This window comes from Nerophis lumbriciformis, linkage group LG09 (assembly GCF_033978685.3).
Source record: "Nerophis lumbriciformis linkage group LG09, RoL_Nlum_v2.1, whole genome shotgun sequence".
NCBI classification, from domain to species: domain Eukaryota; kingdom Metazoa; phylum Chordata; class Actinopteri; order Syngnathiformes; family Syngnathidae; genus Nerophis; species Nerophis lumbriciformis.
The window spans coordinates 20,710,187-20,729,549 of NC_084556.2; the positions used below are offsets into that span (position 1 = coordinate 20,710,187).

General features: G+C 39.9%; 2 protein-coding genes across 3 annotated transcripts in view; one reads left to right on the top strand and one right to left on the bottom strand.

Annotated features, from left to right (window-relative positions):
- Nucleotides 1-163: 163 nt before the first annotated feature.
- Nucleotides 164-6,832, bottom strand: dpagt1 (dolichyl-phosphate (UDP-N-acetylglucosamine) N-acetylglucosaminephosphotransferase 1 (GlcNAc-1-P transferase)). The gene is made up of 9 exons (XM_061962300.2): nt 6,663-6,832; nt 6,462-6,582; nt 6,188-6,401; nt 5,048-5,194; nt 4,861-4,945; nt 4,590-4,778; nt 4,430-4,517; nt 1,850-2,005; nt 164-1,759 (listed from the first exon to the last, which is right to left on the bottom strand). The coding sequence occupies exons 1-9, from the start codon at nt 6,815-6,817 to the stop codon at nt 1,694-1,696; spliced, it is 1,221 nt and encodes a 406-aa protein (XP_061818284.1). The 5' UTR covers nt 6,818-6,832; the 3' UTR covers nt 164-1,693.
- A 535-nt stretch (nt 6,833-7,367) lies between these two features.
- Nucleotides 7,368-19,363, top strand: part of c2cd2l (c2cd2 like) — a 44,217-nt gene continuing 32,221 nt past the window's right edge. For both annotated transcript variants that reach the window (XM_061962308.1, XM_061962309.1), the window contains exons 1-2: nt 7,368-7,659; nt 7,874-8,306. In XM_061962308.1, coding sequence (XP_061818292.1) covers nt 7,953-8,306 — 354 coding nt within the window. In that variant the 5' untranslated portion in view covers nt 7,368-7,659; nt 7,874-7,952. The remainder of the gene's footprint in view (nt 7,660-7,873; nt 8,307-19,363) is intronic.

The window sequence follows — 19,363 nt, forward strand, 5'->3', positions numbered from 1 at the left end:
AGGAAATGTTATTTGATTATATTTTGGGTTGTAATGAAATAACGTAATAATAATCAAATAGTTGTGTTTTTTTAATAGTTTTTATATATTCCCCAAACCACTTTTTGTATACATTTATTGTGTTTCAAAATAAATACATATTAGACTTAAGACTTACACAAACTTTATTGATCCACAAGGGAAATGGTTCCACACAATAGCTCAGTTACAAAGGATGGAAAGTGTAAGGATAGAAAGGATAATGCAGGTATAAAGTAGACTAAAAATGTACCGGAGTAGCAATATAAAAGATATGTAATATTTACATATTATATATACAGTATATAATATATACTGATATATTATATTATTATATAATATATACAATATATAACAATTACCATGTACAATACTACAGAAAAAGTAACAGCTGCAGCAAAAGAAAAGGGCAGCATAAAATAGAGAGTCGAGAGTAGAGAGAATATTGTGCTTCACTTTGTCTCAGCTTTTATTTTACAATTTGTGTCACCATATCTAAAATCCCCATCATCACATTTGAATTTACATTCCAAAACACAGTATTCCAGTGTTATTTGACAAAATATACTTCTATAACACCAGCCTTTATCTTTCAGTAACTTCAAAAAAAGTTGTATTTTCCACACAGTAGACCATTACAATACACTCTCATGTTGCATATTACCATCTGTTTGATGTCGAAAAGGTAGCATTTTACATGATACCTTGATAAATTTGTTAAATGCACCAGATGGCATTGTTTGAATGTGGCTTTTGTACTTTGTGATCAAGTATTTAATCCATCCATCCATTTTCTACCGCGTGTCCTTTTCGGGGTCGCAGGGGGTGCTGGAGCCTATCTCAGCTGCATTCGGGCGGTAGGCAGGGTACACCCTGGACAAGTCGCCATCTCATCACAGGGCCAACACAGATAGACAGACAAAATTCACACTCACATTCCCATCCATCCATCCATTTTCAACCGCTTGTCCCTTTTTTTGGGGGTCGCGGGGGGTGCTGGAGCCTATCTCAGCTGCATTCGGGCGGAAGGCGGGGTACACCCTGGACAAGTCGCCATCTCATGGCAGGGCCAACACAGATAGACGAACAACATTCACACTCATATTCACACACTTGAGCCAATTTAGTGTTGCCAATCAGTATTAAAATATTTTTGAAATCCTGTTTTCACACTTGGTCCTTTACTTGATGCTAACATAAACATTGGAGGACTTTATAATGTTAAAAAAATCATTATTAAATTGATATATTGATCTCCCTTCTATTTACACAGGGTCCCTGCATGTTGAATCAATTGATGGCCATGGAGTGGCATCCAAGACCACGCTATTAGCAACTTCAATTAATGAATTGTGGTTGATCGAAACTCATTACAATTCTTATAAACTCAGTACAAAAATATAATTTTAGGGTGAAAATGTGAATATGACATGGTTACACTTTCCTGATGGAAATTGATAGACCCCACAACGTAAGGCAGGAAATAAAAAGAGCTTGCTATGTCATTATATTGTACTTAGGTATATTTTTACAGAAGTCTTTACTGCAGTGTGAGAAACAAAGCAAACTGAGGTAATAGAATCTTTTTTAAGGCATGCACACAACGCGCCTGAAAAGTAGTTCCAAAAAGAAGAGTTTCTCCGTCAGAAATCCCTTGTGTTTGCTTAAGAGTAATCTAGACGTCATAGAAGAGGCGCACCAGGTGGTAACGGATTCCGAAAGCCACCGTGCTGCCCATCACCTGCACACAAACACACAAAACAAAATTTAACTTCTGTTTCCTTTCAAAAGCAGACGGAGGTTTGTTTGTCGTGGCGTCTCCTGGTTCTACCTGAATCAACAGCATGATGACAGTGAGATTCCTCTCATGAGTGGGTCCAAGGAATTTCAGGACCAGATTTATTATGGTCATGTTGTTACACTCGATGAATTCATCAGCTCCCTCTTGGCCTCTGCGCACCTCAAGAAGCTTCAATAGCTCTGCAACCTTTTCGGGGATAAAGACAATAAACCTACGATACACAATAACCTGCTGTACTCCTGATATTATGTGGTATTGTTTTTCAACATGCATGCTCATGACAAAACACTTTGCTGCACAACAGTTTCATATGTTGAAATGAAAGATGCGGCTCATTCAAATGAACTATGAGGCACAGGACATCCATTTGAAGTTTCTATTATTATTATCTTCATTATCATTGGCAGTCAAAACACTTTTGATTTTGCAGAAGTAGAACTCATGGTTGCAAAAACTGAAAACGCAGTCAACTTCTTATAAGATATTATGTTCAATTTGAATTCAAACTATGACAGTTTTTGATTCAACTACCGTATATGTTTATTATTAAAGTGGTAGTTTGCAGTGGTGTAGAACTGCACTGCATCACACTTTCAGGTGTTTGGGATATTTTGCCGTTCTCCCCGTTTCCAATGCTTTTATTTAGGCACAACTTGTTCACCCTCGCTTATACATTAAAACGCACCTGGTCTGCCAGAGAATAGGATGGAGCAGAATGGATTGATGTTACTAATTTAGTCACTTTGCCGCTACATTTAGCGAGTAATTGCTTTTCTTTATTTGTACTCACTCAGTGTATATACATTATGCAAATTAGACAATTATAGCCCCTCCAACACCACCACAAATAGATTTCAGTCCTGTGGGAACCACTGCGCCTCTCATATTACTTACTACACTGCACTGCACTGCTAACTGCACTGCTAAGGACAGGAAGGCACTCCAGCGAGTGATTAAAACTGCTCAGTACATATCAGGAGCAGCCTTCTCCTCACTACAGTACATGTACTCTACCAGGGCCACCAGGAGAGCACACAACATCATAAAGGACAGTACACACCCACAGCACAGTCTCTTCAGCCTCCTACCATCAGGCAGACGATACAGGAGCCTGAAATCCAGGACTACGAGACTGACATACAGTTTCTACCCACAGGCCATCAGGCTTGTGAATGCTAACTTGTGAATGCTAGCCCCCCCCGTTTTACTTTTATCTTTTTGAACAAAAGACAGCTACCATGACCACCCCCGAACTGTGAATCATCACTGTAGACACTTTTCACATTTGATCACTAAAGACACTTTAACTGCTGCTGTGACCCAAGGTCACCTCCATATTTATATGGTTGACTGTCAATCAGAATGTGCAATAATGTTATGTTACTTACTTTGCCTTGTATATACATTTTTATTTTTATTTTTAGCTAAGTACCATGTGACTTGTTGAAGGGTGGACTAGCAAAGTAAGATTTTCATTGTACGGCAAACTGTCTGTTTAACTGTGCATATGACAATAAACAATCTTGAATCTTGAATCTATAAAACCTTTCCAATTATGCGGCAACATTTTTAATCATTGCTTATTGGATATCCTTTTTGTGCAAATGTACCTAAATGTTCTCTGCTGGTCTAACATAAATCATGATCATAAATGAATAAAAACATATTTTATTTTTAATTTACTTTCCATAAATATATAAAAGTATTCATTATATTCTCTTCATGTCATATTAGGTTCCAGTTTACGTTGGCGTTTTTATCCCTTTAGAATTCAACTAGCTGGTTGCCAGCGCTGTATGAATTCTGACAAAGGCCTTCTGGATCAACATTAGTAACGGCTGTGCAGTGTAAACGAACAGAGGACATTCAGTTGATAGACAGTTGCAATAGCCAAGCAGATCACAAGTTGTTGACAGTAGCCCTTCTAGGTTGCCATACGTTAAATATGATGTGATTGGATAGTTACTTGTCACTCCCAAGTGAGTATCCAATCACATGCTGCGATTTTCGAAAGCAGGAAGTGGCACCGGTGCCATACACCGCTACCCACTTTTTTAACCCACAAAGAAGGAGAGCAAAACCGTTTAGGTGGCAGATATATATTTGCAAGGCCATTTTCAAGAATTATATTTAAAGAGAAACTACATCTTGTGAGATGAAGTCGGCCGACCCCGGAAGCTAGCTAAGTTGTCCCAGCGGGGGTTTGCCCGCCACTTCCTCTCAAATTAACCAACTACGAGCGGTACATCTGGCTTACACGGTGTCGGATGGGTTCTACAAATTGTGAGTTCAAATATTTAATTTCTTTATTTTTTCACGTTTAATGTTTTTTTTACAATTATTTACATTTTGACAGTACCACGTAAGATATGTTTTAATTGCTGATGTGGGTTTATTGATTTTTAAAGGCACAGAAAAATATCCCGTTTTGTACACGATTGACCAGTAGTGCGCAAGTGTGTGTTTGTATAGTATTTATCCAGCCGTCGTCATGTGGTGACATGAATTAAGGTATTTTGAGAGATATTTATTGAAGTCGAACTGAGTAGGACATAACTAAAGGTCTAGGTGGGAAATGCATGGCCCGCACTGTATATTCAAGAAATGTACCTGCAGAATGAGATTTCCAAGTTTGGAAAGGTCCTTTCTTTTGAATTTAGAGTAGCTCATTCCCAGTTTTCCTGTTTCAGGATTCAACCTTTAGGAAATAAGGAACCATTAGAGCTACAATAGATCTGTGTAGATTTTAGTTGTTGAGCAGATAATTTACCTGGGTAGTCTGTGTCTGGGACAGGGGACAATATGGAAAAGCTGAGGCAATGAATAGATGAAGTTAACCACTTGAGGAAGAAAGAACAAAAGCATTGTTTTGCTAAAGTGTCCCAGGATGCCGACAACGGCAAAAGTCATTCCTGCAAAGTAGCAGAAAGTGTCTCCCACAAACACAGATGAGGGATACCTGTGGCAAAAATAGGTGGAAAATTGACAAGACTACCAAAACAATTATCTGACTGACTGCTTAAGTGGGAGCTGCGACGTACCAGTTGTGGTAAAAAAGTGCTAATGTGGTGAAGAAGAACGGTATCATGAAGTACAGTGAGAAAACATGGTCATCGTGGTAGTCACCTAAAACAAAAGAAAGACAAGAAAGCAAGCTAAATGTTGATCACACAGTCTTTTTGCATCAGTTATGTGTACAGTATGCATACAATATAATAGCTCACACACCGCTGAGCTCCAGCAGGTTGAAGACGACTATGGAGCCAGAAATAAACAGAGCTTGACCTGACTCAATGCCATTAATGCCTGCCAGGATATTAATGGCGTTGGTGCAGAATACTGCCAGCATGCCCATGTAGACGTAGTAGAGAATACCTGTCAAAGATGAGGTGCCGTTAGAAAGTGACTGTGACAAACAGGAGGCACAGGAACCCTAAAAGACCCCCGTTAAACAAAGGCAGTCACAATATAAGGTATTTCTAGAGTTTTATAAAAATGTATCTCAGTGTCATTGTTATTTAGTGTATTTTTGTGGTAGTAGTTTATTCAAATGGATGTAGCCCGGGAATCACTGTGCATCATACTGATCTCTGCTATGATTTGCTACAGTTTTTTTGAATTGTGGATTGCATTGCATGTGTACATAATCTTATGGCCAATACGTCACAGCAAATATTAAAGGGTTCAGACATTCTTTTATGAATGCCTGAAGTGTGTAAGCATCCTACAGCTGTTAAAAACAAAAACTCCATATTCATACAAATGCATGCACACTCGCAATTATGCTTTAACAAAATCAGATTAAAAGATAGCCAGAGGAGAAAAAAAATCAAATCAAGATTATGTTTTTTGTTATGTTTGTCTGCATCATCCATCCATTTTCTACCGCTCGTCCCTTTTGAGGTCGCGGGGGGTGCTGGAGCCTATCTCAGCTGCATTCTGGGTACACCCTGGACAAGTCGCCACCTCATCGCATGGCTAACACAGATAGACAGACAACATTCACACTCACATTTACACACTAGGGCCAATTAATATAAAATAATTATAATTTGAGCAAATTTTAAACTCACTAGAAATAAATGATTGAATAGCTAATCTTAACTGTTTACTCTCAATGATGTTAAACATTATCATTGGGTTTAACTGTTCATTGTGTATGTTTATAACTCTTACATTGCTATAGTCAACTCTCTATGCTAGTTTCTGAAGGAAAAATCACATTACTGACTATAAAAGGGACTACTACCTTTCTGTCAGGCATGACAAAGCATTGTGATTTTTGCAAAGGCACACCCATTGTATCACGTACAAGGCTGAAGTTGTGGCAAAATACAGTGCAAACTCCAAACAACAAACCAAACTCACCAAGGTCCAGATGCAGCCCGAGTAGTGCCCTGAACGGTTTGGGCACCACTATAACTGTGTTGCCAAAGTTGGTGAAATACACCATGAGCAGTGGAAGGGAAGCCATGGTAGGAAGCAGGAGCTTGTGTCTCCACCGCAGATTGAGCACATCATCAGCAAAGCCCAGGAAGATCATGCAACAGATGGCGAGCAGCGCGCCTATTAGCTGCACAAACTGACACAAAATGAAAAAGAGTCAGCTTGTAGTCACTGGTTCGGATGGTGTGTTGTCTACCTCATTATGTGGGAAGCCATTGCACTGATCTCCTACAAAGCAGCTGAGGAAAGGCACTGGGATGAAGAAGAAGAGGATGATGAGGAAGACCGTCCCACTGATGACACCCTGAGATTCTGGACTAGAGAAGAAAAGCAAAAGATGATCAGACATGTTATTTGTTCTCAACATTATCCTCATATAAAAGACAACATTACTCACACTTGATTTTTGGTCACTTTATTTAGGTCCATCCCGTACAATCTGGCCGCGATGAAATGGTCTTTGAAAGCGGGAATCAGCTTCAGCGTGGCCAAACAGCCGAGTGCTGACATGAAGCAATTGATCGCCAGCGGGAAGAAAGGCGACGGCGACATGTTTTCATTCGTTTTAGTTGCTGCTCCTTCTTAGTCTGACAGGTCACCGAACTAGCTGACGTGACGTCGCCTCCTCTGTCGCTCAATGGGAAAGCTACGGCTATCTCCACTCAGATACAAACACGTCATGTTGCCATTTTAACACCAGGTCCTGCTACGAAAAATGACTACAATGTGAGCAATAACTCAACAAATCAAGACACGAACCCATATCCTTGGGAGTTTTTATAATAAAATGTTCAGCAAAACTCCACTGTTTCGTTCTGCTCTAGTTACGGATGGGTTGTGTACTTCCGGTTACATCTTTCATAATAAAGCATGGCCTGTATGACTTTAACGCACAAACACGTTTATTGTTTATATAATTTTGCTGGGATTAAATTATAAATACTATAGAAAGCTTTTTTCACATGAGTTCTGAAAAAGGGTTCCCTAGTCAGATCTGATTCTAGTAAGGCAAGTTTGTTTTGAAAGTACACCTTCTGTTTCCGTTTTTCTTTCCTGGTCCTATACCCCTAGCGCCTCCTGCTGGTCACCACCACCACTAGTACTCCCTCCAAAGCGCTCATTGCGGAGAGGTTACTCACAGTCGGTCACAGAGGAGGATCATTACAGGTTCCAAACCAATGAGAGCAGGTAGCATGACGACGTTGAGCCGAAACGCCGCTTTCTAATCGTCGTTATTGATGCGACGCACGTACTCACGAGGCTCCCCGACTATGCGACGGGACACACTCATGTGTGGTTGGCGCCAGTGTTTATCGCCATGAAGGCAGCTTCAGGTTACCGCGACTTGCTTTCGTTTCCCTGCAGGCTGCGGCCAGGACCGTGCAAGTTAAACGGTGGGTTCAATTGCATAGTTTGTCTGATTTTTTTTATTTATTCTCCTGTTCTTCAAAATGCACCTTGCACATGCATTCACTGTATTTAATCATGACCTCAGACAGTTAAGACGACATTACAGCACCGCCATCCCTGTTGTTGATGTTTTAGTTTAGCATATTATAATCATGCAACATTCTGCAAGACTCACTGGATGTTTGCTGGCACTTGCAGGTTAAAGGGGCCTGATCTGCCCTCGTCTGACAGTCCTCTAACATTTCCATATGGACATGAGAGGCTTCAGGAGGTGGTGATGGAGCTCCAGGAGTTGAGCTGGCTGGGTCAAGTGGGGCTCTTCCTGGCCTCCATGCTCATAGTGCTGGCCTGGCTCTTGCAGTACTCGCTGACCCTCCTTCGGCTGTGGAGAACCAGGAAGGCGGCCGAGCAGCGTCAACATCAGCAGCATCTCTCCCTCAGGCAGCATCACGGCTGGGCTGGGAGTCTGCGGGGCTTCCTGGTGAAGCTGCGTATGGCTCGGGATGGAGGAGCTGCATCTGAAGCCGGGGTTAAAGCCTTGTTGACCTCTCTCTTGTCCTTCAAGTCAATCAGGGAACAGTGTCTCAGGAGCTGGGTCAAAGCTTTGAATGAGCAAGCCTGCAGGAATGGGGTGAGTGATCGTGTTTGTGTGAGCGGTCTGACACGCATGATACGTAAGAGTGTGTAGGAAAGCAGCATGGGCGTTCATTTTAATGATACATGTGTGCTGGGAGTGTATAGGTGTGGGTGTTGGAGTGTCTAATGGTTAAGAGGATGGGTTGCACAAGCATTGTGTAACAGCTCTGAATCAATGCACCTAAGAGTTTAGCGGCAATAAAAGCCAGCGTATCCACGGTATGAACGCCCACACCTTGTAAAAATAGTCCTCTACCCCTGCCTGGTATGAGGTCACATGACAATGATGAGGCAGAGAAATGTTTGAGGAGCTTTGAACCAACTTGCATGTACAGTAAGTTGCGTTTTAAAGGAAAAATAAGTGATTACATTCGGGGTGTCAAATTATTGCATTAATTAATCACAGTCATATTTAGGGTGTTACCCAACAGGCACAAGACATTAATACAACGTTGACTATGCATACTTGTCCTTTAAAACTGACTTGGAAAGTAATGTAGTTGTATTTGTAAATTGAGACAACGTTGATGTCTATTGTTGGATCCACCTAGTTCATTGGGAAATCACCAAATGTCAATGATCAAATCAACGTCACAACCTGAAATTGAATAAACGTTGTCATAAATGATGTTGTTTCAACGTTGTATTTGTGTGTTAGAATATTGGCTGGGAAATGACCAAAATTCATGGGTCAAATCAACAGCAGAACCTAACATTGAATACACATCAAAAAGCACGTTGATCCAACGTTAAGTTTGAGTTGCTCAACGTCAGGACCTAATCCAACAAGTTCTCAACGTTGTTTTAATGTCTTGTGCCTGTTTATGGTACGTTTGAATGTTGTCTTGTTGGTAGCAAACATGGCCAGAGGATCTCCTAAATGATTGGTAAAAAGCCCCTCAAGTGACAACAGGGCGCCATGTTTGCTACCAACTTTGAAACCGAGTTGGCCATTCGCTCTCTACATAGCTGTGCTATATTGTCATTACTTGTGGCAGTAATGACAATATCAAACAAACAGAAGAAGCCTGGAGCTAAAGTTATAGAGAAGTTTCTTAAGTGCAAAAATTATGACTAAAGTGATGAAGCTGTATTTTTATTTGCACTTGAATTTTATTGACAGTTTAGGTTTAAAAAAGTATTTAGTACTAGGTGAAGCAATTCGTGAATAAATTGCATGTGAATGCCTCAATGCTGAAGCTGAACTCAAATGCTGATGGAATGTAGAATGAATATAAGAATAGTTTGAATGTTGAAAGGGTTTGAATGTTAAAGAGCTGAAATAACTTCATGTTCTGCCGTTAAATAGTGGTTAAAACATGAGATAATGTTGCACATTGTGTGAGACATATGTGATTAACAGTCAGGAAAGCCAATCAAAGCCAACATTTATTTTCATCCATTTTACTAAGTTTATCATTGTGACAAATATAGAAATGTATTTGTTAAATGTATTCTCGTGAACCACTAAGGTAACATATGCTAGCAGTGGCACTGCTATTTACCGTTAAGGAAAGTGTTCTTACTGTTTTTGAGGCGTTAAAAGTAGCACTTTATATGGACCTTATGTTTTATTTGAGTAAATACAACAGACTGAAACTGTTCAAGTCTGTTAAAAACAATTAGAAAATGTGTTTCTATCGCTAATCTTTACAATAATGTAATGAAATTAAATAAAAATACCTCAAATTTAGGGCTTTTCACTGCATTTTAGGTGAGATTAAAAATAAATAAATTAATTACAGATCATAATTAATTAGTCACTAATTTTTTTTAATCGCTTGACAGCACTAATAAAAATACAAGTCATATCTTTATTAGGCCTCGTTCTCCCAGTGTTAAAGCACACCTTTGAAGCTTATTGAACGTTTGTAAAGGTCTTTTCCTCTTTTTGAAACTGTTCTTTTTATCTGCTAAAATCAAAGTCAGATGCTTGCAGGAGTCAAATGCTGGACAGTGAAGGTCTCCTTTGTTGAAGTGTGACCTTAAAGACAACACACTGTGGACGACTATTGTTGTAATTGCTTATACATCCTATAGATGTTTGGCTCTCTGGAGTGCCTGTCCAACCATCAAATATGAAATTACTAAAGGCGGAACATGTCACAAAATCCTCGGTTTGGATCTTATTTTATCTTCTGGTTCAATTTGGTGTACGTACCAGTTGTTTTTTTAACCCCCCAGAATACCATATATACCAATAATCCATCATTACCATTTATCAGTTGTGTTTCTTGCAAAAATATATTTAAAAATAAAACTAAAACTGGCTCTGACAACTTTGACCCTTTAATTAGTGTGAACAAAACATCCATCCATCCATTTTCTACCGCTTATTCCCTTCGGGGTCGCGGGGGTCGCTGGAGCCTATCTCAGCTACAATCGGGCGGAAGGCGGCGTACACCCTGGACAAGTCGCCACCTCATCACAGGGCCAACACAGATAGACAGACAACATTCACACTCACATTCACACACTAGGGCCAATTTAGTGTTGCCAATCAAGCTATCGCCAGGTGCATGTCTTTGGAGGTGGGAGGAAGCCGGAGTAACATGTAAGTGTAAATGCTTTGCGTTGCTGAACTAGTTGGAATTTCTCTCCTTAAAAAACACCACTGTCCTCTTAATATTTGCACGTTTTGTAGATCGCGGTCTGCGGGTATATCTCGGATATATTCAAGTGCATCCACATCGCAGACATGCTGCCTCCGCTGCAGACAATCACGTGCGTATTACTTAAGTCGTCATAACATCCGGTGTTGGCAGTGCTGTTCGGGTGGTCAAAGTCAAATTTTCGGTGCATCACTAGTTAGTTAGTGCGCAAATAATAGGCTATACATCCATTTAAACTGTAATGACCTGCTGGTGTTACTGTTTTATGTTTGTGTGGTTTTGATGTTCATTGTTCCCATAATCGTGAACATTATAGCTGTGTCTCAATTCGGGGCTGCATCTTTCTAAGGACCCAGCAAATGCGGTCGGACAAAGTGTGGGTCCTGGCGACAGTCCTCTACGATATGAATCGGTATGGTGAAGCCTACGGGACACTTTTTGGTTATGTCCGTTGTCCCCGCCCTTACATTTATGTCACGTATCTGCTGCTCAGTCGCGAGAGGTTAAATAATGACGAGCCTAAGACAGGAGTGTCGAATCCTTTTTTGTGTTGGTTACCGCCGGCTGATTTTTCTGCCGATCATGGGAGATGATTGTCATGAAGATATGTCTCGTGTTGACAAGCGTTCTAAAGCTGTTACTCCTAATTATCAGTTAACGATGGATTTTTTTTTATGCTTGTGAATGGTTGTTGTAGTGGGGCATGTACCTTTTTAAAAATACGCAGACAATCCAAAAGATGTCACGGAAAGAGTCCTCACGTTCTATCTATACAAGCAACACCACACGGTCTTACTTTATTAATATTTGATTCACAATGGATGTACTTTTCTAATCGTGTCAGTTTGGTTGCATTGTAGTCAGTAATAGTACATACTGTAATAGCATAAAAATATTATTATCATTTTGTTTGCAATGAAGGCAGAGGAAATTAATCACAACAACTACATTTTCAGCACATGATTTTATTAATTTGTATATATTATAAAAACACTTTGTTTTTAAATGATCATCCAAACTGGTATATATGTGTTTTGTGTCATTGATTTTTGCTCTGTTGTTGTCTTAAGTCCTCCTCCTTGATTATTCTGCACAGACACAAAAAACAGAAAAGATAAACACAAAACCACAATAATCATCTTATGTGAGTAAACATTTTCAAATAACATGCACATGTACACAAAAAGCAGCAATAACTAATATCAGAATTGATTACCATGAATTGATTACGTGGACCCCGACTTAAACAAGTTGAAAAACTTATTCGAGTGTTACCATTTAGTGGTCAATTGTACGGAATATGTACTGAACTGTGCAATCTACTAATAAAAGTTTCAATCAATCATTCAATCAATCAATCAAAGTACATTGATGCACACATTTACAATACTTCATTATTCCGGCCACACATTAGCTGTTTTAAATGAATACATAAAGTTTTACTTACATGTTTAAAGTCGCTCTTTCTGCTCCGCATAGCGTTGGAAATAATTTTCAGATTTGAGCGCGCAAAGGATCTCTCATATGAAAGGACGAGAATTGTACACAGATGCAACCTTTCTGCTAATGGGAGAAAAGGAAACATTTGTCGACCAGGTTCTAAGGACACTTGGAACTTTTTTGAATTGGGACAGCCTTTGCGCACAGCGATGATGTCAGCACCCCACAAATGCGCATTGCAAAGGATGCAGCCGCCGAATTGGGACAGAGCTAATGTGCCTGAAAGGGGATTGGCATAGAACGAGGAATTGTTGTTGTATGTCTGGGGAAGCATGGAGATGAACGTGTGTGCATGGGAGGGAATACGTTTCGCAATTGGGCCGGTTGTTAGCATAAGATTGGCAAAATAAGTTAAAAAGAGCGTCAGACTTTGACTTCTTCTGGAGACTACAATATAATACATCACTTTAATTTGTTTTCACGTAAAAAAAACAAAAACCTCATTTTCAAAGTGTGGCGACTTTTATTTTGCCGTGGCAATACACCACAATCAGTTTACATTGAAGGTAAACCCTAATCCTAAAAATGTGAAGTATCAGTACCAGCATTGTTATGATCAATACTGCCTCTATAACCACTTGGTATTGGATCAATAGCCACATTTGCAATATTGCCAAAACTAATGTTAAGTATTGAAGCAGATGAATAAGTGTAGATAAAACTGGTACAACTGAAAATAACCAGCTTTTTACAGTAAATTAGCATCCATCCATCCTCTTCCGCTTATCCGAGGTTGGGTCGCGGGGGCAGCAGCCTAAGCAGGGAAACCTAGACTTTAAATTAGTAAAATTAGTAAATTAGCATGTGGATTAATAATAGTCTTCAGAAATTAATACAACCAGAAATGATGCATTATGTTACTGCATATGTCAGCAGCTAAATTAGGAGCTTCTGTAACCCTTTTTGAAATGGTTCTATTATAATTTATATGCCAATTAATATGTCATGACATATTGTTATTGCAAGAGGCTGCATTATATATCGCAATATAGATTTTAAACCACATTGCCAATCCCCACTGCAAACTGTAACTGTCCTACTATTCCCATTTCAATCTGTCAAAAAGATTGCTGTGAGGAAAAGACTTTAAAGCAACACAATTAGAGGTGGCCTATGACTCTGGCAAGGCGCGGTGGACCCATAATAATAAAAAGATATTGCTAAATGAAAACATATTTGACAGTGTCAAACAGAACTGAGCATTGTTCTCTCATTTTTAGATGCTTTTATTGAATTGAATTACCGTGTACTGGTTTTAGGGGAGCTGCTGATCAGCCTGAAAGACAAGTTAGCAGGAAATCAGAAAGAGTTCTTATTCCCTGTGTGATAAATTAATTAAAACCGATAAGATCCTTTCCATGCTTGATATCCGTAGTAGATAGTAGGAGGCCAACTGTTCTCTACAGTGTGAGCATGTGATATTTACTGACACTTTCTGAAAGCAAGGAATCTGCCCTCGCTCATTAATACTGTAAGATATATTTCTTGTGATGGTGTCTGCCTGCAGAGCAGCACGTTATTCTAGATGCGTCTGATGTGTATGCAAATCACTTGGCCGTATATGATACTGGACCACCATGCTGAAGATTACAAAACACAGTCATGACCCATTCATTTGATACTCTTGTCCGGGTGACAAGAACTTGAAAGAACCTGCTGGGGGACGTTGTAAAGACATGACAGGCTTAAAGCAAGTCACACTACATTCTCCATCTTTTGTATTTGCTGCATGTTGACAGCCGCAATGGCCCAAACGTTGGTTCCCGACAATTGTGGTTGTGCATCAGCAAAACAAGAGCCCCTGGAGGCAGCACCATGAGGACACTGCATATGGGGATTAGCACGTCAATCCCTTTCAGCATTAACCTCGGTACTTCCTCAGCACTCACGAGACAGAGAGACAGTGGACTTGTGTCAATGCTTAGGCAGTCAGGCATTTACAATAATGGTACAGTGACAAGTTGTAGAAAATGGATGGCTGTTTCAAAATAATGTAATTATAATTTTTACTAGACAATTACATCATGGCATTGCCGGATTACCATAGCATTTAGTCAGGTATTGCGTCCAGCTTTTGCCGCACAGTTGTACCTCGGTTTTCGTTATTAATGCAATCCAAAGAGTCTGTTCAAAACCAAATCATATAAAAATTTTAGCTATTTTTCCTAAGGACACAATGTAAATGCAATCAATGCGTTGGAGACACTCAAACATGTTTAATAGAGAATAATTGTAGTTTTACATGCAGAAAACTATATGCAAAATGCATATAATTGATTAAATGAACCAATTTATAAGCCTATAATAAAGACTTTAGACCAGGGGTTCTCAAACTTTCTGACTCTGGGGCCACATTGGGTAAAAATTTGTAAGTATGCATAAAAATACGTTTAAAAAAAAGTATGCATAAAATGTGTCTTGTCCCCATATACAGTGCATCCGAAAAGTATTCATAGCACTTCACTTTCTCCACATTTTGTTACATTACAGCCTTTTTCCAAAATTGAATATATTAATTTTTGTCCCTAAACATTTTACAGAGAATACCTCATAATGACAATGTGAAAATATGTATTTTTTAAAGAGGCAGCATTTACCTGATAGAGAAGTGTGATGATAATCTCTCCTCATCTCTCATTTAGCGACAAAAAATACTGCTTTATATCACTTTTAAAGTTCACAAATGCTCTTAACGTGCTGGGCTGAATGTGTTGTAATATAAATTAATGTTTAAGATGGACATTTCAAGTGTAAAACATACATAGAGAATGTCTGCAACTTGTGAATGAGCTGACAATGGGCAATAAGGAAGCCTTTGGTTGTTTCTTTCTATAATTATAATAATAATTAGTGTTTTTAGTTATAATTAATTAAATAGTACTGTGATTTGACTATCTGAATGTGTTTTTACTTAAGTCTGTGCGAGATAAAACAAGTAAAACATATATACAGTTCAATACATTTTGTAGAAATCCTGTGCTTTTTGAAGTTAAGATTAGGAGGAACACTTAAAAATTTGAAAACAACTCCATAAAATCAGAAGTTGATTCAATGACATTGTTAAAATAAGCCTTAAAACATTGTCACTTTTGATGCAACCTTTTGAAAAAGCTGCAGCGAATTCAGTCATTTGTGGTGTTCAGACAATGTTCGCCTAAATCCAACTACTCAAACCGGGGTGTATGAAAAGCGAGGTAACACTATAGTTGGAATCAAAGATATTTGTGATAAGAAAATTGCCTTAAGTCAGGCATGGTGGTACAAACATCATGGTCTGTAGCTGTATGAGTGCTGTCGACACTGGAGCGCTGCGGTACATTAAGTGCAAACATGAATTCCAACATGTGCTGTGACATTCTTAAGCAGAACATGATTGCTCGCTCACCTGGTGGAAATGGGCGGCAAGGCAGTTTTTCAACATTGAATTCAGTGAATTTGTTGTTTTTTGAAGTGCACCCAAATATTCTTAAAGGCCTACTGAAACCCACTACTACCGACCACGCAGTCTGATAGTTTATATATCAATGATGAAATCTTAACATTGCAACACATGCCAATACGGCCGGGTTAACTTATAAAGTGCAATTTTAAATTTCTGAAAACGTCTAGGTATGATGACGTTTGCGCGTGACGTCAATGGTTGAAGCGGAAGTATTGGTACACCATTGTATCCCAATACAAACAGCTTTGTTTTCATCGCAAAATTCCACAGTATTCTGGACATCTGTGTTGGTGAATCTTTTGCAATTTGTTTAATGAACAATGGAGACTGCAAAGAAGAAAGCTGTAGGTGGGATCGGTGTATTAGCGGCCGGCTGCAACAACACAACCAGGAGGACTTTGAGCTGGATAGCAGACGCGCTATCCGGCGCGCTATCCGACGCTAGCCGCCGACCGCATGATCGGGTGAAGTCCTTCGTCGCGCCGTCGATCGCTGGAACGGGTGTTGATGAGAAGATGAGGGCTGGCGTAGGTGGAGAGCTAATGTTTTTAGCATAGCTCTGTCGAGGTCCCTAAGTTAGCTTCAATGGCGTCGTTAGCAACAGCATTGCTAGGCTTCGCCAGGCGGCACAGCATTAACCGTGTGGTTAACATGTCCAGGGTTTGGTTCGGTGTCTCCTGATAGTAGTATTGTTGATCTTCTGTCTATCCTTCCAGTCAGGGGCTTATTTCTTTTGTTTCTATATGCATTTAAGCACGATGCTATCACGTTAGCTCCGTAGCTAAAGTGCTTCGCCGATGTATTGTTGTGGAGATAAAAGTCACTGTGAATGTCCATTTCGCGTTCTCGACTCTCATTTTCAAGAGGATATAGTATCCGAGGTGGTTTAAAATACAAATCCGTGATCCACAATAAAAAAAGGAGAAGGTGTGGAATCCAATGAGCCCTTGTACCTAAGTTACGGTCAGAGAAAGAAAAAGATACGTCCTGCACTGCACTCTAATACTTCACTCTCACGTTCCTCATCCAAAAATCTTTCATCCTGGCTCAAATTAATGGGGTAATCGTCGCTTTCTCGGTCCGAATCGCTCTCACCGCTGGTGTAAACAATGGGGAAATGTGAGGAGCCCTTCAACCTGTGACGTCACGCTACTTCCGGTACAGGCAAGGCTTTTTTTTATCAGCGACCAAAAGTTGCGAACTTTATCGTCGATGTTCTCTACTAAATTCTTTCAACAAAAATATGGCAATATCGCGAAATGATCAAGTATGACACATAGAATGGATCTGCTATCCCCGTTTAAATAAGAAAATTTCATTTCAGTAGGCCTTTAATGCAACAATCGTGCAAACGCTTAACCTGTTGAGTGTGCTTTTATTATGGAGGACATACAAACCCCGTTTCCATATGAGTTGGGAAAATGTGTTAGGTGTAAATATAAACGGAATACAATGATTTGCAAATTCTTTTCAGCCCATATTCAGTTGAATTTGCTACAAAGACAACATATTTGATGTTCAAACTGATAAACATTTTTTTTTGCAAATAATCATTAACTTTAGAATTTGATGCCAGCAACACGTGACAAAGAAGTTGGAAAAGGTGGCAATAAATACTGATAAAGTTGAGGAATGCTCATCAAACACTTATTTGGAACATCCCACAGGTGAACAGGCAAATTGGGAACAGGTGGGTGCCATGATTGGGTATAAAAGTAGATTCCATGAAATGCTCAGTCATTCACAAACAAGGATGGGGCGAGGGTCACCACTTTGTCAACAAATGCGTGAGCAAATTGTTGAACAGTTTAAGAAAAACCTTTCTCAACCAGCTAATGCAAGGAATTTAGGGATTTCACCATCTACGGTCCGTAATATCATCAAAGGGTTCAGAGAATCTTGAGAAATCACTGCACGTAAGCAGCTAAGCCCGTGACCTTCGATCCCTCAGGCTGTACTGCATCAATAAGCGACATCAGTGTGTAAAAGATATCACCACATGGGCTCAGGAACACTTCAGAAACCCACTGTCAGTATCTACAGTTGGTCGCTACATCTGTAAGTGCAAGTAAAACTCTCCTATGCAAGGTGAAAACCGTTTATCAACAACACCCAGAAACGCCGTAGGCTTCGCTGGGCCTGAGCTCATCTAAGATGGACTGATACGAAGTGGAAAAGTGTTCTGTGGTCTGACGAGTCCACATTTCAAATGGTTTTTGGAAACTGTGGACGTCGTGTCCTCCGGACCAAAGAGGAAAAGAACCATCCGGATTGTTATAGGTGCAAAGTTGAAAAGCCAGCATCTGTGATGGTATGGGGGTGTATTAGTGCCCAAGACATGGGTAACTTTCACATCTGTGAAGGCGCCATTAATGCTGAAAGGTACATACAGGTTTTGGAGCAACATATGTCGCCATCCAAGCAATGTTACCACGGACGCCCCTGCTTATTTCAGCAAGACAATGCCAAGCCACGTGTTACATCAACGTGGCTTCATAGTAAAAGAGTGCGGGTACTAGACTGGCCTGCCTGTAGTCCTGACCTGTCTCCCATTGAAAATGTGTGGCGCATTAAGAAGCCTAAAATACCACAACGGAGACCCCGGACTGTTGAACAACTTAAGCTGTACATCAAGCAAGAATGGGAAATAATTCCACCTGAGAAACTTACAAAATGTGTCTCCTCAGTTCCCAAACGTTTACTGAGTGTTGTTAAAAGGAAAGGCCATGTAACACAGTGGTGAACATGCCCTTTCCCAACTACTTTGGCACATGTTGCAGCCATGAAATTCTAAGTTAATTATTATTTGCAAAAAAAAAAAAAGTTTTTGAGTTTGAACATCAAATATGTTGTCTTTGTAGTGCATTCAATTGAATATGGGTTGAAAAGGATTTACAAATCATTGTATTCCGTTTATATTTACATCTAACACAATTTCCCAACTCATATGGAAACGGGGTTTGTACAATGGAGAGTTGCAATGTGAAAAGCTGAGTGAGCAACTGTTTGCAGCTGGGTTCTTCACCGATTTATTGGTATCAATTTGGTTGATAACGACTACTGAAGGGCTGCTAAGAAAAGCCCATCTCCTCCTTCTCTGGTCTTGCAACTGTAATCCAGGAATTTGTTGCAGCTGGTTAATTGCGACCATGGGGACAGGAAGACTTCCTCATGCTCTGCATAGGTTTCCTTGCAAAGCCTCAAACAATGAACGTGATAGTGTTGCTGCTACAACATCCCCTGATTTAGCGGCCGTGTTTGCTTGTTAGGCGCGTGAAACACAACACTGTGTTTATTTCACTAGAATATGAGCCAGTAAAATAATCATCATAAAGGACAAGCCCCACAAATAGCATCTATCTTCGTTGTATCCTGTGATGCTGCTTGTTTCATGACTCACTTGAAAGGGAAATGTCTGGTGACATATTGCCGCAGGAGCTGACAGATACTGTCTTGCTTGAGCTGAAGGATTTGATATAGAGATATGGTTCTAGCTGC